The sequence below is a fragment of the Canis aureus genome, chromosome 8, assembly GCF_053574225.1.
Source record: "Canis aureus isolate CA01 chromosome 8, VMU_Caureus_v.1.0, whole genome shotgun sequence".
Taxonomy (NCBI): domain Eukaryota; kingdom Metazoa; phylum Chordata; class Mammalia; order Carnivora; family Canidae; genus Canis; species Canis aureus.
In genome coordinates, this window is record NC_135618.1 from 8,432,678 (window position 1) to 8,456,166 (window position 23,489).

Genomic DNA, 23,489 nt, shown 5'->3' on the forward strand with positions numbered 1-23,489 from the left:
GCCGTCCCGGTCAGTGTATTATAACATTTATTCTTTTCTTTTCTTTTTTTTTAGATTTTGTTGTTGTTGTTGTTTTTATGTAATCTCTATACCCAGCATGGGGCTGAATTCACAACCTCAAGGTCAAGAGTTGCATGCTCCACCAACTGAGCCAGCGGAGTGCCCCTGTAACTTTTATTCTTTTTAAAAAATATATAACCTTTATTCTTTAAATTTTAGTATTATTTTTAATTGAGGTATAATTAACATGTAACACTGTATTACTTTCAAGTGTACAATAGGATTCAGTATTTGTATACATTGTAAAATGATCACTACAATAATTTTAGTTATCACCACCATACATAGCCACAAATTTTTTTTCTTATAATGAATGAAAACTTTTAAGATCTACCCTCTTAAAAATTTTCAAATATGAAATACAGTATTATTAACTATAGTCACTATGGTGCACATTACATCTCCATGACTTAGATTGTAACTGAAATCTATACCTTTTTTTTTTTTTTTTTAGAAACTGTTTATTTTCCATCAACCTTAGAAATCTGTACCTTTTGACCCTCTTCACCCCTTCCGCCCTCTCCTCACTCCCACTCTGGCAAAATAACCCTTATTCTTGTATGTGGAAACACGTAACTTGAGTTCAAGAATGGCTATTTTTAATGATCAGTATTAATGTACAGTTGACAGATATATACTGTGGATTTGGGGCAGATGCAAGGTTCTTTTCCATCTTCACTATTATCTTTTTCCTAGTTAATATTGCTTTTCAAGGAAAGTTCCCCCTCCAGGCCAACTCCCTCTTCAGCTATTAGCTACAGCTCTCAGGACAAATAAATACTTCTCAATTTATTAGAGGTGTTTTTTTCTTGTACAAAATAACTTTTCATCCTCATGGACCAAACAATATACCATTCCTCTTTGTTATGAGAACCAATAGTTACAGATCAACCTTTCCTGGAGTTATTGCTAACCAGACAGATGTTTGTTATTATGAAGGTTCTAGTTATTAGGACACCATTATTTTTCTACTAGAGAGATTCAGAAAAATTTCCCAGTTCACACAAACATATCTGCCTTCAATTCTCCAGCTATTTTTCTTTTCTAACTTACCACCAAGAGGCCTTAAAAGCTTGAATTTATTATAAGACATTTAAAAGGCATCTAGCAGATGCAAAGAAATAATACTATCCTCTTCTTAACCTATTCTCCCATCATACAACAGGTAACATCAAAGTTGCTATAACCTTTCTGAATTTTATACAGAGTTGAAACTATGTACCTTTATGGTCACTTTGACTTCCTGGTCTAGTCTGTTAACACGGTAATTCAGAAGAGAACACTACCTTATATGATGGCAAAACTTATATAATGAAAATATATGTTATACACCCTAGTATATCTTTTATACCATATTTAGAAAATGTTTATGTAGAATTACAGTTATTTTATATCTCAAAATACATATATAAACTTTCACTTCTTAGATAAGCCTGTTAAATTTGTCAAACTTTTACCTAAAATTTGTTTTATACGACGACCTATTTTTACTAGGGACAAAGTTTACTAGCCTTCATTTTTTTAAATAAGGTGCAAAATTAGCTTCACATACCCAATTCAAACAACCGAGAAAAATACCATTTATGATACAAAATGTATGATTCAAAACATGGTCAATGACACTTACTTTTTGCATTTTTCACAACTGTACATATTGTCACCTGGAAATAGAACAGACCCAGTCATTCCTCTCAAGTAAAAGTAAGTTATTTTCTTTTGGTTCTGCAATTCTTGGGGTTTGCCACATGCTGATTTTGCAGCACAGTAATACAAGGCTCACATTTTTAGTTTCTGCTCAAGAGTCAGCTCGTGATGTTTACCTTGCCTAAAATATCCTCACCTCTTTCTCTTTTCAGTCTTGAAGGCCTATCTCAAATTCCATCCTTTTTTTTTTTTTTTAAGATTTTATTTATTTATTCATGATAGAGAGAGAGAGAGAGGCAGAGATACAGGCAGAGAGAGATGCAGGCTCCATGCCGGGAACCCGACGCGGACCTCGATCCCGGGTCTCCAGGATCGCGCCCTGGGCCAAAGGCAGGTGCCAAACCGCTGAGCCACCCAGGGATCCCCTCAAATTCCATCCTTTGCATTTATTCACTCAACAAACTTTACTGACTGTTATATATCCTAGCAAGATGATGAACACACAAAAACACTGGCATATCTTAAATATTATAGAGGAATGCAGAGTACTCCACATATACAATTCTTTTATAAGGGTCGAATTTTCCCTTCTTTGAATCCCAGAGCAGTTTTAAGGCACCTCACTTACCATATTGTCTTATACTCCAGAAATCTGTATAAACTATTTCAGGATATGATTTATGTTCCTTACGTTACCATGGGAGATACTGGTAACTATGCTGTTACGGGCAGGTACTGTGTAAGCCACCTTAAACCTTGGCTTTTATAAATACGTCTTCTATTTAGTCCCACTAGTATTTTAGATCACTCACAAGAATTTAGCCATAGATGAAAACTGTTTCATATTTCTTACCTTTTAGTTCATCTCTGGCGAAGAAGGCAGCAAGACAATCTTGCAAGGTTACTATTGGACCCCAAAACCAGCTAGGAACACATGAGACAACAAACCTGAAACATTATTGACAGAAAAAAAAAAAGCAAGTGTTCTGCCAGTAGAGCAGAAACAGCAGTTTTAACAATTGATTAATACAAAGAAAATGCATACGTACCTCTTCACATATTCCATGAAAAAAGCTATCCACCCTTGGGGAGCATATGCTTCGCCACATGATCCTGCTTTGACTATAGAAGTTGGGTGACTGGATGAATGCAGCTTAGCAAGGTCTTCCTTGCCAGGAATCGGCAAGGACAGATCTTGAAAGGTCTCGAGGGTTACAGATACCTAAAATTGTTTCATATTTAAAGTGGAATGAAAATACTTCAACACAAACATTTATGAGAACAAATCTTAGACTGTGCAAAGCAATTCATAGGCAAAAAATGAAAAACTCATTAACATAGTAATGGCAATAGCAAAAGTACTTGCTCTGTACCAGGTGCTGTTCTAAATTTAATCTTTGCAGAAGCCTTATGAGGTGACTACCAACATCCCCATCAGTCAAGGACACTGTGGCATAGAGATATATATCCAGACACTATAGACTCAGTATCAGACTCTTAAGCACTACTACTGCATTTATTTTTGGAAATGATCTCTCATGATAGTTTTTAAAATTTTTTCCAAAAAGATGTAAAACCTATCATGTAATTTTTAAATAGCTGAAAACATTTTAGGATGATCCCATTTAAATATTTGGTACCCAAAGAGCGTACATGAAAGTGATCCTATTGAAAGCCATGTGATTCGACTTAAGAACCTAATACAATAATTGAAAACTTGTTTTTGAGGGTTTTTTTGAGAGAAGTCATTGTATATTCCTTAATTCTGAGATTTAGAGATATGATAAAAGAACTCATGTTTTAATTTATGCTCATGTGTATGAATCTGACATTACCTTCATTATCTGAGCACTAATCTTAACATAAGAAAATATTTATAAGCCATACCACCAAATGTAGAAGATACATTCACAGCCTTATGGCTGTGAATAGCAACAGTTTCCCAGCATATTAATTTTGCCAGCCTTGAGAGAATATGCATGTGTTATCACTTACTGTTGCTGAGCAACACATCACCTTTATATCTGACCAGAGATGAAGAACTGAGTTATTTCTTGCTGTAGATGCATGCCTGTCTAATGACAGGCCAAGATCCATCCTTTCAAAATGATATTGCCTATTGCCTCCAAAAAAACAAATTTTACTCCTAGAATTAATTTATACTAATGTAAACACAAGAAATACATGTATAACCATCAGCAGCAAGGAGAAAATATTAAACTTTTCATTCCATTCGTCAGGTTTTTTTGTTTTAAAAGATTATTTGACAGAAATTCCCTATGTATTATAACTCCCTCATACTCACCCTGTCACAAGTCAGACACTGCACTGAACTAATAATTGTTCCATCAAAAATGTCTGAAATAACACTTCGGTATTTCTTATGCTGTTTTTTTCTCTTTGGAGATGATGCAGATTGAGCTAGGATTGAAAAACAAGTGTAAAACATTTTTTTTAAATATCAAGGTAGTTCCTTTAGCATTTTTCTCTGGAATCCTTAACAATATAATTTACTATGCTAATGAAAATTTGTCCAAGTACCATTCCAGAGAATTACTTTAAAAAAAAAAAATCCCTAAGAGAAACCAAGATGAAATAGGTGTGTTCAGTCTTGTTAGCTTGACTTAAATCTGATTAATTTTGCTTTTACTTGTTTTTGGATCCAAGTAAGGTTTTATTTGAAGAATGGATTCTATAATTAAGTTTTGAGAGTTTTTTATATATTCTAGATATAAATCCTTTGTCAGATATGCGATTTACAAGTATTTTCTCCCAATCTTGTCTTTTCAATCTCTTAATAGTATCTTTTGCCAAAGAAATTAATTTTCTCTTTTAAGAATATTGCTTTTACTGTCTTTAAAAAACTTTCTAACACAAGGTCAGCAACACATTTCCTCCTTCCTATGTTTTTTTCCTAAGAGTTTTAGAGTTTTACATTTTATAATACTGGAATTCTCATTCACAGCCAAGTGGGAATGCGAAATTATATAGCTATTCTGGAAAACAATTCCATAACTTTAAACATAAACCAATGTAAAACCCAATAACCCCATTTTTAGGTGTTTACTCTAGACAAACTTATATTCACACAGAAACCTGTACAAAACTGTTTATGGCAGCATTATTCATAATTGCCAAAAACTAGAAACAATTCAAATGTTCTTCAGAGTGAATGAATAAACAGTAGTCATATAATAAAATACTACTACGTAATAATAAGGAACTATTCAGATGTGCAACATGACTATACCTCAAATGCATCACACTAAGTGAAAAAGGCCTGTTTCCAAAAGACTATATAATTTCATTTATATGACATTCTAGAAAAGGCAAAACAATAGTAATAGAGAACAGATCAAAAGGGTTAATTAAGGTTTAGGGAGAGGTTACAAAAGGGTAATATAAGGGAATTCTTGGGATGTTAAAAACTGTTCTATATTCTGTTTGTGGTGGTGGTAACAATAGTCTATGCATGTATTAAAATTCAGAACTCTACACCAAAAGAGTGAATTCTACTGTATGTAAATTTGTGCAACACACACAAAAATTTCAAATCATGGTTGTATAAAATAATGTTGTCAATTTTAAAGTACTAAATAATATTTCATAATTAACACTTTAAATTATCAAAGCAAAGGAACCTGAGTAACTGAAACTTCTACCTTTTTTGTGTGTGGATGCCAATCCTGGCCACAAATTGCCTGATTTAGGAGGGCTTGCTGATAATCGTGGATTAACACCTTCATTTGATGGTAAGATCTGTGATGTAGACAGGTCATTCAAATGGACATCAGTAATATATTCTGTAATATTTAAAATTCGTATTATTATCTTAAATATTAAAATGATCCCATTTATCAAATAATATTAATTTAAAGGTTTTTTTCATTTGAGATTTCGAACACAATTCACATTAATAACTGTCAAGTGAAATATCTGATAGACAAAGTCCTTGCTAAGCAAAATAACAGTGATTTTTCCACCTAGGAATCTGAATAATGCTGTAACACATTACTGCCCTAGGCAATTCAGGAAGTGAGCCATGGAAAACATAAAACCAAAGAGGATTGTTTTTGTTCTATTTTAGTATTTTTTAATATTTATAATAGTTTTTTAAAAAACTTTAAAACCATGTAGGAGAAAATAAAAGGTTATTCTCTCAAACTAACATTATAATCAAAATCTAAGAAGTAATTTAGGCATAAAGTAATCACAAATTATTTTATTCTTACTGTGATAAAAGGAAATACAGTTCTTTATCAGGAAAGGACCTTTTTAAGAAGGTAATTATGAATCAGGAAAATAAAAGCTTCATGACAGCTATCTTGAGAGTTTGCTGTTAGAGTCCTAGGATATAAGAGATTCCAGAGCAAGGGACTGTGATTTTAAGTTTTTTATGCCATAGATGGTCTTGGTCACACTTTTAAATCAGGTCTTTGTAACATGTAAAAGCTTAGATCCCTGATCTAGGTCATCACTTAGTCACTATGTATAAAAACAAGCCTGCTTTGGAAAAATAAAGAACTATGTCCCTTAATCAGGCTTTTGACAAGCAAGGCCTGAACAGCAGTCTACAGCAGCTGAGGCTGATGCTTTCAATACTGACATTTCATATACTTATTGACTAACCAAGTTCTAAACACATCTAAACTTCTAAACATAAGGCTACCATAATTAAGGAATCTAACATGTTTTCCTGATTAGAACTCATTTATGCACTGTACACAGGTGAACCACTAGTATTCCCATACTCAAGGAAATATCTTTTCCTCAAGGATTTTTGGTTTATTAAATACCTAAATAAATTGTTTAGTTGTTTCATTCTTTAGAAATTACAGAAGATAAATTTTTTTGTTACTTGTCTGCCACTTACTTTAAGATCAGATAATTTAAACTTCTGGCATTTTTTTTTTTATGTGCTTTAGAAAACTAGATATCATATTAAGCCAGATAAATTAAGTCTTGAAGAAATGAAAGTAAAATGCAAAGCAACCTAACTCAATTATCTTTAATCTGGCCACTTGCTCTTTTCAAAACACTGACTAGTATTATGGTATAATCTATCAACACAGTTCATTATAGTTAAATTCCTACATCAAAACATATGCCAAATATTTCTTAGCTGGTATCATTCCAATGACAGCAATCTAAATCGAAAAGTATGTAAGATTACAAAATTGCAATTTGAGTTATTTTCCTTTTTCCCCAGGATCTCAAGAGACATCTGCATAAAATGACATTAATACTCACATGCAAATATTGCTAACTCTACTAGCTTGAAGCCCAAAAGTGACAACTATTTAATTCCTTCTTTCTTCAAAAGCGATTTATATAATGTGACATACTGCACACAAAATATTAAGCTAAAGTTATTCATTAGTCTATTTTGTTTTTATTATGCTAATTACAGATTGTGAACATTAACATGTAAATTAGAAATGTGTTCTATTTTACTCATATGCCATGCTAATTTTCCCCAAAAAAAATCAGAAAATGTGAAATTACAAATATAATCTTAAAGACAATTATGCTAACTTGCACACATTGTCTACGGATGAAACGCTACCATTTTCAAGGTATTAAATTGTCACCTGAAGCTCTGCTGTGTATCTGTACTTTGACAGTTTCCTGGTTGTTCAAGTCGACTGCTTCAGACAAAGAGTCTCTATCTTTATCTAATTCTCCTTCAGAATTTACTTTATTAATTTTATTGCACATCTTCTCTTTTTGCCAATCTTTTGACATTTCGGAATTGTTCTCATCATCCTGAATCAACATTGTTGTTTCGTTATTATCTTCAGAAAAGGTTCTAGAGCCATTTTCATTTTCTGCTTTATCACTGCTGCTACAAGATTCACAGGATTGAAAATCTACGTCTGACTGGCTCTTGTCTTCTTCCATGGTTTCCTCAGTTGTTATAGTTTGAGGATCTTCCTCAACTTCCATGACCTGTTCTTTTAATTCTTCATGAAGCAGATCCATTAAACATCGAAGGAATTCTTGAGCATCCTAATACATAAGCAACATAGGTATTACCATTTCATTAAAAATATATGCTTGTAGAAACTTAAGAAAAAATATACAAAATGTGCTTATCAACTGATTTCTAAATGTGTAGCATTAAAACACCAGGCATTGGGGATCCCTGGGTGGCGCAGCGGTTTGGCGCCTGCCTTTGGCCCAGGGCGCGATCCTGGAGACCCGGGATCGAATCCCACATCGGGCTCCCGGTGCATGGAGCCTGCTTCTCCCTCTGCCTCTCTCTCTCTCTCTCTCTCTCTGTGACTATCATAAATAAATTAAAAAAAAAATTAAAAAAAAAAAAAAAAAAAACACCAGGCATTGAAGGGATGGGAAGCAGTGAGTTCTAAAAAATTACGTAAATAAAACAGAAATAATTTAAAAACTGAAGATGATCTAGAGGTCAGCTTTTGGTATTGCTATTTTTAGAAAATGGAGAAAGCATAAAGAAAACATGGATTTGCCTCATAGGACAATCAGAATTCAGAGACGTCCTAAATTCAAATAATTTATAATTCTGGCTTAAAATAAAGTTTCATCCAATCTTGTACTATATCTAAAAGAAAAATTCTTGATCAACTTTGCTTCTTAAAAATACAAATTTGTGGGTACAGGGATAGGCAAATTGGGTGAGGAGGAGTGGAAGGTATAGGCTTCCATTTATGTAATGGATAAATCATAGGGATAAAATGTACAGCACAGGGAATATAGTCAATGGCATCATAACAGTGCTGTAGGGTGATAAATGGTAGCTGTATTGGTGATGGATGAGCATATTACGACAAGTAAAACTGTCGAATCACTATGCTGTACACCTAAAACAAATGCAACATTGTGTGTTAACTATACTTCAATTTAAAAAAAAGAAAAATACAAATTTGTAGACCCAACTTGCATCTACTAAATCAATGTCTGGTGATCCAGGAATGAGCACCAGAAAAAAAAAAAAAAAAAAAAAGAAAGTGCACCAGAACAGGTATTGTTTTGAAAAGGAAAAATATGTGAGAGCCAGGTGTTAACATTAAAGGAAAATATATAAAGTTACAATAATTGAAGCTGCCATTGGTACTACTCCAAAAAAAAAACACAAGTCAATGAAATGAATTAGAAAGCCCAGAAATAGGGAAGCCCCGGTGGCTCAGCGGTTTAGCGCCACCTTCAGCCCAGGGTGTGATCCTGGAGACCCGGGATCCAGTCCCACGTCAGGCTCCCCGCATGGAGCCTGCTTCTCCCTCTGCCTGTGTCTCTGCCTCTCTCTGATGAATAAATAAATAAAATCTTAAAAAAAAAAAAAGAAAGAAAGCCCAGAAATAGACACCATAAAATATTAATGTAAGCATAAAAACTAATAAAGAAGAAATTTTAAAAATCATATAAGAAAATTCTTAAATTTATAGTTTGGTACAATTAGCTAGCTGTTTGTGAAAAATGAAATTTAGATTGTAAAACAAAACAAATGACAGATGTAGAGAATTAAATATTTTGAAAATAAAACAGGTGAAAATTTATCTTTAGATGTGTAACTTTTTTGAAGCTAAAAGCACTAGAAGAGAAATATTTATTCACCACAAAACTTAATAATTTCAAGAAAAATATAAAATTACATGGTGGAAAAATATAAACTAAAAATATGATAACAGGTCATTATTCTTGGTAAATACACAAGAAGTGATATCCTAAAACAATGGAGAAATAAACTATAAATGAAAAAATGCAAATGATTACACAAAAACAACAATGCATAATAGCAATTTGCAAACTATAATAATATAATATAATAATAGATAATGTTATGAATGAGAAAGAATAAAAGAATGAAGACTTACCTGCTGAGAATAGCCCCTAAATGTTGGATTTACTGTTTTAATTCCTTGAAACAGAGTAGTAGGCACAACAGATCCTGGCCTGAGTAAAAAAATTTTTAATAAGAAATTTGTGATTTTTACTTTTTATTTTAGAAATCAGCAATCAAGAATTCAAGCTGTCAAATTAAAAGTATTTAAAAAAAATCATTAAAAATTGCCCAGTATTATGTTTTATAGGCTCATCAGAACAGCTTACTAATGATACTCAAGATATATTTAATTGCTCTCCACCCTAATGCTCTATTTTTTTTTCAAAAATATTTATAATTACTTAAAACAAAATTTTAATTATGTAAAATTCCTAGGATAATTAAGATAAATGTACCTAGTACATTATTATACATTAAATAAGATTTTTCCGAATTATATTTTTTTGAGTATAGTTGATGTAAGATTTTAGAACCAGGCATCACGTAACGATGAAAACAAAAAATGAAAAGCCAACCAAATAATGAGATTTAACCACTTTTAGAATTCCATACTGACACTTCTGAAGTTTGGTAAATTTTCAGGAATACCTTAATGAAAGTCAACCAAATAATGAGATTTAACCACTTTTAGAATTCCATACTGACACTTCTGAAGTTTGGTAAATTTTCAGGAATACCTTAATGATTCAGCAAAAGAAGCTTAAAGCACACAGTTAAGGGGTAGTTCTAGCTATGCAGAAAGGAACTTAGAAACAGTCGAGGCTGTAGAAGCACTGCATAACACCCAATGGGGATAAATGACAATGGAAAATCCTGGCTCTTCAACATTAGAGAGATAAATGACATCTACTTCATATCTCAAAAGAACTCATTAAAATCATCCTCTATTTTTTACAAAAAAATAAACTCAAAATGGATTAAAGACCTAAATGTGAGACCTGAATCCATGAAACACCTAAAACAAAACAGCCAATAATCTCTTAGACATTGCCCTTAGCAATGTATTTAGGGATATGACTCCTCAGGCAAAGGAAACCAAAGCAGAAATAAACTACTGAATACCCAAAAATAAAAAGCTTGCACACAGCAAGGGAAACCATCAGCAAAACAAAAAAGCAACCTAGTAAATGTGAGAAGATATTGCAAATGATATCTCAAATAAGGGGTTAATATACAAAATATATAAAGAATTTCTACAACTCAACTATATATGTGTACCTGCATCCTTTTAGTATTTGATATTTAAAAACATAATAAAGAGAATCAATACATTAAGCACACACCTGCTTTTATGCCACAGTTCTGTCATCAGTTTGAGATAACTTTTACAAATGGCTGGTTTCTTATCTGTTCGAGCTAGTCCTCCACAATCAAGAAAAAACTGTGTCAAAGGTGGGCTAATTTTAAAAAAGAAAGAAAAATGTTAAAATGGACTCAAAGCTCAATACTGACTTGCAGGCAGTCAACAAACCGGCAGCACACAGAGCCCCATATCTATTAGTATTCTGCTTCCTTTTATAGCTTCAACTCACTTCTTCATATATCTTGTTCAACCCATTCAAATCAAATCTGACCCCACCGTCTCCGACTCCTCCATGCTGCCAGGTCCAGGCAACACCTCTCACTTCCTCCTTAGCAGCATTTATTACAGGTAACCCACTCCTCATTCTTGAGCAACCCTTCTCCTGAACGATGAACTTTTCTACTTTTCTTCATCTCTGGCAACTGTTTTCCATCTTTATTGTTCTTTCTGCTCTTACCAGACACATAAATATTAAGGTTCCTCAGCACTTGATCCTATGACTTTTCCTATCTTCTCTATATACTCTTTTCCTGAGATGATCTTAAATTTTCATGCTCATGTCAGACAGTCAAATTTATGAAAGTCAAATGTCTCATCTAAACTCCAGATTTGTATCAAATACCCAAACTGATGGCTGTCATGAGCATCTCAAATTTAACATGATAAAAATTTAACTTTCGAATGAATCTATTCTTCCTCCAAGCTTCTACATCTCTGTAAGTGATACTACTATCCATCTGGTGGCTCAAGTTAGCAATTTAAAAGGCAATACTGTCTTTTATGAGCATGTTTACCTGGAAGGAACCTCAGTGAATCTATTCAAACTGTTACAGGAAATGGACTGGACAAAGGACCAAGCCCTGACCTGCAACAAACTAGCTATCCTAAAAAGATACTCCACGTGAGTGGAGATGAAGAGAACGGGTAGCTATACTTATATTACACTAAGCAGACTTTAACTCAAAAAACTGTAACAAGATATAAAGAAGAGCATTATACAATGATAAAGGGATCAATTCATCAAGAGGATAACATTTTTAAATATTTATGCACCCAACACAGGGGCAGCTAAATATATATAGCAAGTATTAACAGATCTGAAGGGAGAAATAAACACCAATACAGGAACAGTAGGGGACTTCAATACCGATCTTCAATCATGGATAGATCTTCCAGACAGAAAATCAAGAAACACTGGACTTAAACTACATGTTAGACCAAATGGACTTAACAGATGTCTACAGAGCATTCCATGCTGCCCCTACCTACTTTATAAAACTATGATTAGGAAAAAAGAAAATCTGGCGCACTTGGGTGGCTTAGTAGGTTAAGCTTGATTTCCACTCAGGTCACCATTTCAAGGCCCTGAGATTGAGCCCTGTGTCCAGGTTCTGCTGGGGCATGGAGCTGCTTGAGATTCTCTCTCTCCCCCTCAGCCACTCCCCCACCTTAACCCCACTCCCACTTGGGTGCTCTCTCGTTTTTTTTTTTTTTTTTATGATAGTCATACAGAGAGAGAGAGAGAGGCAGAGACACAGGCAGAGGGAGAAGCAGGCTCCATGCACCGGGAGCCCGACGTGGGATTCGATCCTGGGTCTCCAGGATCGCGCCCTGGGCCAAAGGCAGGCACCAAACCGCTGCGCCACCCAGGGATCCCTCTCTCGTTCTTTCTGAAAAAAAGAGGGGCACCTCGGTTGGCTCAGTTAAGTGTCTGCTTTCAGCTCAGGTCATGATCTCCAGGTCCTAGGACTGAGTCCCACATCAGGCTTCCTGCTCAGCAGGGAGTCTGCTTCACTCTCTCCCTCTTTCTCCCCTCTGCCCCTCCCTATCACTCGTTCTCTCTCTCAAATAAATGAAATCTTAAAAAAAAAAAAAGTAAAAAAGAAAATCTGAATACTTTATTACAGACTCTTCCACCTACAGAAAAGCATATTTTCATAGCATCTCTAAACAAAAAGTGATTCAAGAAACTAGTACAAGTTCATTTTTTAGATATAAAAACAAATAACTTGCTCAAAGACATACAACTACCTAGGGTCTAAGCCAGAACCAGTGGTCTCCGGAAACTACAGGCATGAACAGAGTAACCCCACTGGGACAACAATAGATTATGTCCCAATCCAGATTCCTGCCTACTCTACTTTGAGGATTACTTAATAAGAAAGAAAAAATAACTTTTTCAGGACATTTACACAACTTTAGTTAATCCACATAATTTTCTAAATGGGATCATTTCAGAAAGTAAGAGGGAAGGAGAGGAATGCATTAAGTAGGGTGAAGGAGTAAGTACAGCCAAGGATTTATGGGATCCTGTTGGCTAGGGAAATCAAAGAGAATTGCTAACTCTTTTTCATATTTATATTAATGTATATTTCTTTCTTTTCTCCTCTGACTCATCCTTTTTTTTTTTTTAAGCACACTATAGCCACATGGTTTCCTCCCATTCAAGTACTAACCAGGCCCAAACTGCTTTAGCTTCTGAGATCAGATGAGGTCAGGCACATTCAGGATGGTACGGCCAACTACTAGCAGCATGGTCATCTGCTAAGAGTGACTTCCTTTTTTTTTTTCCTCAAAAAGTGACTTTACAAAGCTATACAAAACAAAATTAATTTCTCTAATACTTACCAGTTAGAAAGAGCCTGCAAAGCTGCATTCATATAACAAGTATTTCCAATATTTTTCAAACCTGTAAGGCCTATTAAGAAAAATCATAAATTATGTCATCATTCAATAATCCAATGACCTAATTTTATAAACATTTACTGAATATATGGTACTTATTATGGTTCCCAAACTATGTTAAGAAAATACAAAATAGTGCCTGGCTGGCTTAATCAGTAGAATGTGCAACTCTTGATCTTGGGGTTGTGAGTTTGATCCCCAAAATGGATGTAGAGATTACTCAAAAATTTTTTTAAAAACATTATGGAAATACAAAATAACAACTCAGAGGTCAGGCTTATACTGCACTGTTAATTTTCAGGTAATTATTTAAATATACATTTAAAACATTAAAATTCCCTTGTATCAATTACAAAACACAAAATTTCTACTATATTATATACAGATAGTTTATACAAAGAATTGCGGTGTCAGAAAAGTGATGTCAGAAAAACCAAGCATCAAAGCTGTCCATCTGCTTTCCCTGCAAATACAATTTTATTAGGCCAAATTTTAGATTTTTCTTTTTTTGGTCATCAACATCTATAGAGTCCCTTTAAAATTTTCTCGAGTTTAAAATTTTCACATTATACAGTTTCCTAAAGAAATGGGCAGTGCCATACAAAGAAGCCTTACACAGGAGAATTATTTTACCTCTTGCCTTAAGTTCATCTTCTTCTTCTACTTCTATGTCCAAATCATCAAATACAGCAACCAGAGGAGTTTTTAATGTTGTATTACTAGGTATTTTAAAATCCTTGATAACAGAAAAGACAGCAGACTTGAAAAAAAATCCTTTACATTAAAAAAAGTTTTTTTATGTATCTCCTATATATCTACAGTCTAAAAATTAAGAAATGTTATTTTAAAACTATTAAGAACAAACTCTGATATCACAAATCTGAATAAAATTTAATTATATCTTGAAAATAATAAGGATCTATACTAGGTAAGACCATGTCACTCTATATTAAAATACATACTTGAATAACAAAGCCAAAAAAAAAAAATGAATAACAAAGCCACTTGTGACTTTTCTGAATTTAAACACAATTAACTCAATTCAGTGAATTCTAATCCAATTCAGTGAGATCACATTACAGCTAAAAAAATCTCAGTGCACATATTCTACACTGTCTTTTCAGATTTTTCTAACTTTTCACAGGAAAAAAAATACTAAACACATCAACTTATCTGTAGACTTCTACAATCCTCCTGATACTTATTACCATACTTACTTTGCATCCTTTTGTGCATATGATAGAGCTGACTTGTTTGAAATAGTAATAAATTATTCCAAAATTAATTTCTAAGTATTGGCTTAACTCAAAGTTTACAACTGGTAATCTGTTGGTCAAATGCTAGACCATACTTAAAAAAAAAAAAGACAAAACCTAACAAAAGAAAAACTTTGATGTAATATTTTTAAAATTGGGAGAGCTCATGTAAAACTCAGATTATGCAAGTTCTCTTGTAACAGAAGATAGAACTACAGTGAACTCATTTAGCAACAATCAGTTAAAGGAGGAAACTACATAGCAGCATGCACTTAGCACGTGCTCTGGTTCTCCAACTTATTACAGCCTTATTCCACCTCTACAATGCATGCACATGCAGTTTTATACCAACGCACCTTATACATTTATTTTACTTTCCTGGTATCTGTAGATACTGAACATTTGAGTTAGCCCCATATTCTCAGTTACATTTAAGTATAAAGAAACTTTAAAAAATCATTTAAAATTTTACCTCCCAGAAAAAATTTCTATTTAAAAATCTTATTAATGACGTTTGAATGGTTTCCAATATTCTTATTTTTATAATTAATGTTCAAATGAATTGGGTTCAAATAGCATATAAATTTTATACTAAAAATACCTGTATAAATAACTTTTTTTCTTCTGAGTAATTTCTTCAACAATGGGATCAGGAAGTTGCATGAAATTAAATTCATTCCTTCTATGTGCTATAAATATATAACTCACTAGAAAAGTCTATTTATAAGCCATCAGAAAAATACCAGTATATTTATTCAGCCAGATTCAGCATTCATTAAGAATATGAAATCTGGAGGTGCCTGGGTGGCACAGTAGGTTGACCTTCCAACTCTTGGTTTCAGCTCAGGTCATGATCTCATCATGGTCATGAGACTGCGCCCCAAGTCAGACTCTGCAGTCAGCACAGAATCTGCTTCAGATTCTCTTTCCCTCTCTCTGAGATAAAAAAAGAAATCTTTTTAAAAAATGCAATCTGACAGAAATGGCAACAGACAACTGTTTTAACTAACTTTTCTTTAGTCAGTGATGATTATTTTGTCAACGTATTTTAATTTATATTTCTTTTTTGTGAACTATCTGCGCTTCTTCTTTCAACCATCTTTGAGTATTACCCTTATAAATTGTTAGCAGCTCCTTATGTGATTAAACTTTACCAGATTTCTGTTAATAATGCAAATGTTCACAAAAATCTACTTTCAAACTATGAAGGCATTCAAAAAAGACAAAAATTTCTGAATGATAAATAAATATCAATGAGATAAACAGTAATGGTAATGTGATTTACTCACGAGAGCCATTCAACAGTGAAACTAGAAATGCACGAAGTTACACCTGATCTAAAACATAGTTTAGTTACATCACGTATATGGCAAGCAAATTTATTAGCTTAAAACGTGATACGAACACAAAAGAAAAATAGAAGAGTTGGTATCAAGGAAAAGTATAGAAATACAATGTGATTTTTATGACACACGAGGAAAAAGATCACTAATGTATTAATTAAACCATACAAAGGAAATGAGTAGGGGAAGTTAGAAATTGGTTCTAATTTTTTCATTTCCTTTTTCCTATTTCTTATGACTGGAAAATTCTCAAAATTAAATGATCAATTTTTGCAACCCCAGACATATTTTGGAACCAAAGATTAATGCTAAGCTTTAATATATCCTATTTGGTTTTTGATAAATTAGTAAAATGTTCTTAGTAATAGAAATCCGAGTGGAGAGGGGAGAGAAATGGAAGAAAAAGGGGCTGATTTAGTATCTGTGATACCCTATCAAAGAAGGCCTGCCACTTCTCCTAGAATTAGAAAGCTAAAGATATACTTTTTAAACCCGTTTTTTTATGTTTTAAAAACACAACAGGTGCTTTTCCAGCTTCAGACAAGTGGGCTTCAATCTTACCACAACCTATCAATCTACAAAAGAACAATGGCCAGCCTCAGTGTTTCAACCAAGAAAAAAAGGGTACATTATAGAAATTATTAAAAGTACAAAGTAGGTACGTATGTTTTAAATTTCAACTAGACAGCAAATTCTGAAATCACTACTTGAAAATGTATCTTTTAATTAAATAAAGTTAGATTATTACCTGGACACTGTTTTCTTGTGTTTGGTGAAGTGGTCTTACATGAGGCAAAGGTGGCTGAGTTCCTAATTTCCTATCCAAAAATACTTCTTTGCTGCAAGCGTAACACCATACTCGGAGAGTAGTAAGGTTCACAGTTAGATAATGCTTTGTCTCCTATATAATTTCACAGGATGGGGAGAAGAGGAACCAAAATTAGATATAGTTGAAAACATTTTGAAAGATCATATATGGGGGCACCTAACTGGCTCAGTTGGAAGAGCACGGGACTCTTGATCTTGGGGTCATGAGTTCAACCCCCAAGTTGAGTGTAGAGATTATTTTTTAAAAAATAAATCAATTTTTAAAAATCACGTAAGAGGGGTGCCTGGGTAGCTCAGTTGGTTAAGCTTCCAACTCTTGATTTCAGCTCAGGTCATGATTTCGGGGTCATGAGATCAAGCCCCAAATGGGGCTCTATGCTAAGTGGAATCTGCTTCTCTCCCTCTCTGTCTGCCCCTCCTCTCTCTCTTGAGTGCTAATAAATAAATAAATCTTTTTAAAAACTCAAATAAGGGGGCGCCTGGGTAGCTCAGTAGGTTGGGTCATGATCCCAGGGTCATAAGACTGAGCCCCGCATCGGGCTCCCTACTCAGCAAGGAGCCTGCTTCTTCCTCTTTCTGCCACTCCTCCTGCTTATGTTCTCTGTTATAAATAAAATCTTTAAAAATTTTTTTAAAAAATAATGTAAAATAGACATGGCCAACATGCACATGAGAAAATCCTCTGCATCACTTGCCATCAGGGAAATACAAATCAAAACCACAATGAGATACCACCTCACACCAGTGAGAATGGGGAAAATTAACAAGGCAGGAAACCACAAATGTTGGAGAGGATGTGGAGAAAAGGGAACCCTCTTGCACTGTTGGTGGGAATGTGAAATGGTGCAGCCACTCTGGAAAACTGTGTGGAGGTTCCTCAAACAGTTAAAAATAGACCTGCCCTACGACCCAGCAATTGCACTGTTGGGGATTTACCCCAAAGATACAGATGCAATGAAACGCCGGGACACCTGCACCCTGATGTTTAGAGCAGCAATGTCCACAATAGCCAAACTGTGGAAGGAGCCTCGGTGTCCATCAAAAGATGAATGGATAAAGAAGATGTGGTCTATGTATACAATGGAATATTACTCAGCCATTAGAAATGACAAATACCCACCATTTGCTTTGACGTGGATGGAACTGGAGGGTATTATGCTGAGTGAAGGAAGTCAATCGGAGAAGGACAAACAGTGTATGTTCTCATTCATTTGGGGAATATAAATAATAGTGAAAGGGAATATAAGGGAAGGGAGAAGAAATGTGTGGGAAATATCAGAAAGGGAGACAGAACATAAAGACTCCTAACTCTGGGGAACGAACTAGGGGTGGTAGAAGGGGAGGAGGGCGGGGGGTGGAGGTGAATGGGTGACAGGCACTGAGGGAGACACTTGACGGGATGAGCACTGGGTGTTATTCTGTATGTTGGTAAATTGAACACCAATAAAAAATAAATTTATTAAAAAAAAACTTTAAAAGAAAAAAATATATATACAGTCTGGGAGCACCTGGTTACTCAGTAGGTGGAATGTGCGACTCTTGACCTTGGGTTGTAGGTTCAAGCCCTATGCTGGGTGTAGAGATTATTCAAAGTCTTTAAAAATACAAACAAAATATAAACCTAAGCAATCTGGAAGGAAATGGAGTGACAATAATAAAGTGCTGATAAAAAAAAATGTAAGACAAGACGCTGGCCTTTGAATAACAATATACTCAAAAGAGAAGAGTTAAAACTGGAACACTAAAAACACATTCTTCAGATAAACTGCTAAAATACAATGAATAGTAACAATATCTAAAACTAACCTAGAAATTATTCTATTGTCATTTTCTTACCACTGTTCAGCATGAAGAGAAACACGAGGTAAGACTCTACTTTGAAGTTAGCAAATAAATATAAGAAAATAATTGACAAAGGCACAGTAACTACTCTAGAAGATCAGAGTGGCAGAGCAATGAGCCCAATCAATCACATGAATCAAAGCGAAATACAGCTTAAGTAATAGTGAATGTATGATCTTGGATATGTAAAACTCCAACCTTTCTCAACTAGGGTTCTTTCAGATCATTTATGGCCTACAGAAAATTATTTTATTAACTATTTTCTCAATTCCCCTAAAAATGGTACATAGCATCGCCTTTTAGATGCACAAAAGACAAGTAAATTATGCACAATGATACCTGGGGGCCTTGGGGATATTCAGGCTTAATTAATTCTCTTGAGGAACCCTGACTGAGAACAACTGATGCTAGAGAAGTATCAATGTGAAAAAGACAGTTCATTCTCAAGAAACTTAGTTTAGAATGGGAGTTCTAACTAATACTATAAAAGAACCATGCCAGAAGTACACACATGCACCAAACAATGAAAGTAAAGTAGGCGAAGTCCGGTTAAGAGAATGTGCAGAAGGTATTACGGGTTGAGACCTGAAGTTAGCCAGGCCCTATCATAAGCAGAGGCATCCACTCTTAACTTCAATCTTCACATCTCCTAAAATTCCGGCTATCATCTGCATAAATCAGGAGGCACACTTTTTTTTTTTTTTTTTTTTTTAAGATTTATTTATTTATTTATTCATTCATGATAGACATAGAGAGCAAGAGAGAGGCAGAGACACAGGAGGAGGGAGAAGCAGGCTCCATGCCGGGAGCCTGACGTGGAACTCAATCCCGGGACTCCAGGATCGCACCCCGGGCCAAAGGCAGGCGCTAAACCGCTGAGCCACCCAGGGATCCCCGTGGAGGCACACTTCTTATATCATTACTCTGTTAATTACAACCCCAATCTAATAATTGATTTTAGCAATTCCCCTCCCGACCTTCTAGAAAGTATAAGCTAAGATGTAACTCCTCTTATATGAAAAAGGGCAAAATTTTGAATTAAAACTTGAATTAAGAATGTCGTATTTGGGGATCCCTGGGTGGCGCAGCGGTTTGGCGCCTGCCTTTGGCCCAGGGCGCGATCCTGGAGACCCGGGATCGAATCCCACGTCGGGCTCCCGGTGCATGGAGCCTGCTTCTCCCTCTGCCTGTGTCTCTGCCTCTCTCTCTCTCTGTATGACTATCATAAATAAATAAAAAATATAAAAAAAAAAAAAAAAAAAAAAAAAAAAGAATGTCGTATTTGCTTTCCCCTTCCTTCAGACTCTCTTTAAAAAATATACTGCATGGGGGCAGCCCCGGTGGCACAGCGGTTTGGCGCCGTCTGCAGCCTGGGGTGTGATCCTGGAGACCCGGGATCAAGTCCCGCATCGAGCTCCCTGCATGGAGCCTGCTTCTCCCTCTCCCTGTGTCTCTGCCTCTCTCTCTCTGTGTCTATGAATAAATAAATAAATAAAAAATCTTAAAAAAAAATATACTGCATGAACGGACACCTGGGTGGCACAGCGGTTGAGCGTCTGCCTTTGGCTCAGGGCGTGATCCCAGGGTCCTGGGATGGAGTCCCACATCAGACTACCTGCAGGGAGCCTGCTTCTCCCTCTGCCTATGTCTCTGCCTCTCTCTCTCTGTCTCTCATGAATAAAGAAATAAAATCTTTAGATATATATATATATTTATTGCATGAAAATTTTCTGCACGCTGGGTGATATATGGAATTGTTGAATCACTATACTATACACCTGAAACTAATATAACACTGTATGTTAACTAACTGGAATTAAAATAAAAACTCAAAAAAGCAAGCAAGGAAATAAATACATAAATAGAAAAAAATTTCAATATCATACCTGAGAGTGTATAGTGCTGTGATCTACTTGTGACTCACCACAACCAACATATGAACATCTATTCTATAAAGAATTATACAAAAAGAAAAATAAGGCGAAGGCATTTATAATATGTGTAAATGTACAATAACATTGCAATTACATTTATAATTAAGTTCTGATCACACATTTTAACTTAATGACTGATTATCCATAGTCTGTTATCTTAACCAAAAGGTTAAAACAGAAGAATAATGAGAATATTTCAAAGCTATAAGTTATGTCACCTCTAATAAAAGGAAAGCATAAAATATTTTAAGAAACTAAAACTCTGCAAAAGCACTGCAAGTTAGAAATCAAAGTTTACAATTTAATTTGTGTTATCAGTAATGATCTTTTTCAAGTATATTCATTTGTAAAATCCTTTAAGTGTAAAAAGAATCTTAGATTTACCCTTATTCAGGTATAAATTTTTATAATACTAAACTTTTGAAAAGAAACATATACATACTTCGAGGCATGCCCAAAGATTTGGTCCTCTGACTTTACAATCCTGACAAGTACCCTATGAAACAAAAATCACATATAGATAACATTATCATTATATTGACACAGCCAAACACATACAACTGACTAGTAATATTATATTAAAAAACTGGAGCTCATGAACAGACTATCAGAGTAATTTATTTAAAAATACATATTTGGGAGAAAAATGAATAATTCTTTAAGGAAGGAAAAACTCTGTATCTTACATGAGATTTTTGTATTAAGTCTTCTTTCGTTATTTCACCAACTGAATCCAAATGTGGACAATGATTTCGAAAAGCTGACATTCTGTTTAAAATTTTTTCCTGTCTCCCAAGTATTTCCAAATGAGGTAGTACCTACAGGACAAATAACCAAAAATGTTAATTAAAAAATGCTAACTTTTTAGGTGCCTGGGTGGCTCAGTTGGTTAACTCTTCCGCTCAGGTCATGATCTTGAGGTCCTGGGATTGAGTCCTGCAATGGGCTCCCCTCTGCGCCCCCACCACTTGTGTGCACACTCTAATAAATAAAATCTTAAAAAATAAAATAAAGGCTAAAAGAAAAAGCATATGCATTTACAAGTCTATCTTAGTAGAATGTTATTCAAATATACCTAGATTACTTTAATAATTTAATATTCACTTTGACAATTTCTCTACAAAATTAACATTTCATTAAAATTGACACTTAAGGGATCCCTGGGTGGCTCAACAGTTTAGCGCCTGCCTTTGGCCCGGGGTGTGATCCTGGGGTCCTGGGATCGAGTCCCACATCGGGCTCCCTGCATGGAGCCTGCTCCTCCCTCTGCCTGTGTCTCTGCCTATCTGTGTCCCTCCTGCATAAATAAATACAACTTAAAAAAAATAAAATAAAATAAAATTGACACCTATAGGGGATCCCTGGGTAGCTTTGGCACCTGCCTTTGTCTCAGGGCATGATCCTGGAGTCCCGGGATCGAGTCCCAAGTTGGGCTCCCAGCATGGAGTCTGCTTCTCCCTCCTCCTGTGTCTCTGTCTCTGTCTCTGTCTCTCTCTCTCTCTCTCTCTCTGTGTCTATCATAAATAATAAATAAATAAATCTTTACAAAATAAAATAAAATTGACATCTATATATCAACATAAATTTGTTTCTGTATTATTTGCTATCTTTCCCCTTTCACGTTTTAGAATATAAATAAAATGAAAATTTTAAGTTATTCAATTTAAGTACTTTTATCCTTTTTTTTTTTTTTTAAGATTAACCCATAGGCTGGAATAGCAATGAAAAGGAAAGAATAGTCAAATGGAAACATTTTTTCACACTAGCAGCAGTCCCTAGTGATGATATATAAATGAAATGGTCTTGTATATTAATATCAAGATGGTCACAGATCAGAATTTCTCAACGTTGGCACCACTGACACTTTGAGGCCAGATTTTTGTTGTGGGGGTTTGTCCTGTGCATTGTAAGGTGATTAGTAACATTCTTGCTTCTACCCATTAGATGCCAGAACACCCTCACCGTTCTGAACTTTAACAACTACAGTTTAAAATTATGTCCTAAAAGGGACAAAATCATCCCAGGTTGAAAACCACATTATCACAAGATCCTTTCAACAACCCTGAGGCAGAGCACCATTATTAGCTTCATTGCATATAAAGTTAAAAGAGGCAAGTCTGACTGACTTCCTATTATTAGCATTTGGCAGAATGAGGATTTCAATCTACCTACAATAAGAGCAAGATTCTGAAGTCACACAGAATTAAGGATACCTATAAGAGCAGAATGGCCTAACTAACTTATGGGACTATTTTAAGGATTAAATGAGGTAGTACATGTCAAGTGTGTACATGCACACATATAATACTACACATACACATGCATATAAAATTTTATTAGCACTCTGCAGCATCCAATAAATATGTATATATATATTTATATATGTACTTAAATATATAATTATATATATCATATAAAAATTATACATAATATATATATATAATTTTTTATATGACCAGTAAGGTTTCATACCTCTCTGCTCCCTGTGAGATCACAAGTTTAGGACTCAGGTAGTTTCCCATATCAATTACAATTTTCCTAATATTCTTCAGGACTTTCCTCAATTCCATTAAAATAAACAGAAGGTAAAGTGTTTTGCAATCCCAATACACTTAACTTCCTCCAAAATATCACAATATTATAAATATAATTTATGAGAAAAAGAATGATAGGAATACTATAATGTCACTAAATTTTATTTATCTCCATTGCAAATCTTATGATAGCACTAACTGATATACAGCATTCAATGCATAGAAATCTTACAATAGGTTCAAG

The 23,489-nt window shown here is 34.5% G+C and overlaps 1 protein-coding gene across 3 annotated transcripts in view; it reads right to left on the reverse strand.

Annotated features, from left to right (window-relative positions):
• Positions 1 to 23,489, reverse strand: part of USP33 (ubiquitin specific peptidase 33) — a 52,110-nt gene that overhangs the window by 12,284 nt on the left and 16,337 nt on the right. Inside the window, exons 1-15 of one of the 3 annotated variants that reach the window (XM_077905100.1) lie at positions 22,094 to 22,207; positions 21,398 to 21,529; positions 21,154 to 21,207; positions 20,664 to 20,726; positions 16,856 to 17,008; positions 14,142 to 14,244; positions 13,452 to 13,521; positions 10,804 to 10,917; positions 9,552 to 9,630; positions 7,296 to 7,713; positions 5,367 to 5,507; positions 4,010 to 4,125; positions 2,754 to 2,926; positions 2,558 to 2,652; positions 1,688 to 1,721 (exon numbers count right to left, since the gene is read on the reverse strand). In XM_077905100.1, coding sequence (XP_077761226.1) covers positions 1,688 to 1,721; positions 2,558 to 2,652; positions 2,754 to 2,926; positions 4,010 to 4,125; positions 5,367 to 5,507; positions 7,296 to 7,713; positions 9,552 to 9,630; positions 10,804 to 10,917; positions 13,452 to 13,521; positions 14,142 to 14,244; positions 16,856 to 17,008; positions 20,664 to 20,726; positions 21,154 to 21,207; positions 21,398 to 21,478 — 1,694 coding nt within the window. In that variant the 5' untranslated portion in view covers positions 21,479 to 21,529; positions 22,094 to 22,207. Of the gene's footprint in view, positions 1 to 1,687; positions 1,722 to 2,557; positions 2,653 to 2,753; positions 2,927 to 4,009; positions 4,126 to 5,366; positions 5,508 to 7,295; positions 7,714 to 9,551; positions 9,631 to 10,803; positions 10,918 to 13,451; positions 13,522 to 14,141; positions 14,245 to 16,855; positions 17,009 to 20,663; positions 20,727 to 21,153; positions 21,208 to 21,397; positions 21,530 to 22,093; positions 22,208 to 23,489 lie in introns of those variants that run through there. The other 2 variants (XM_077905102.1, XM_077905101.1) reach the window with 2 other exon arrangements.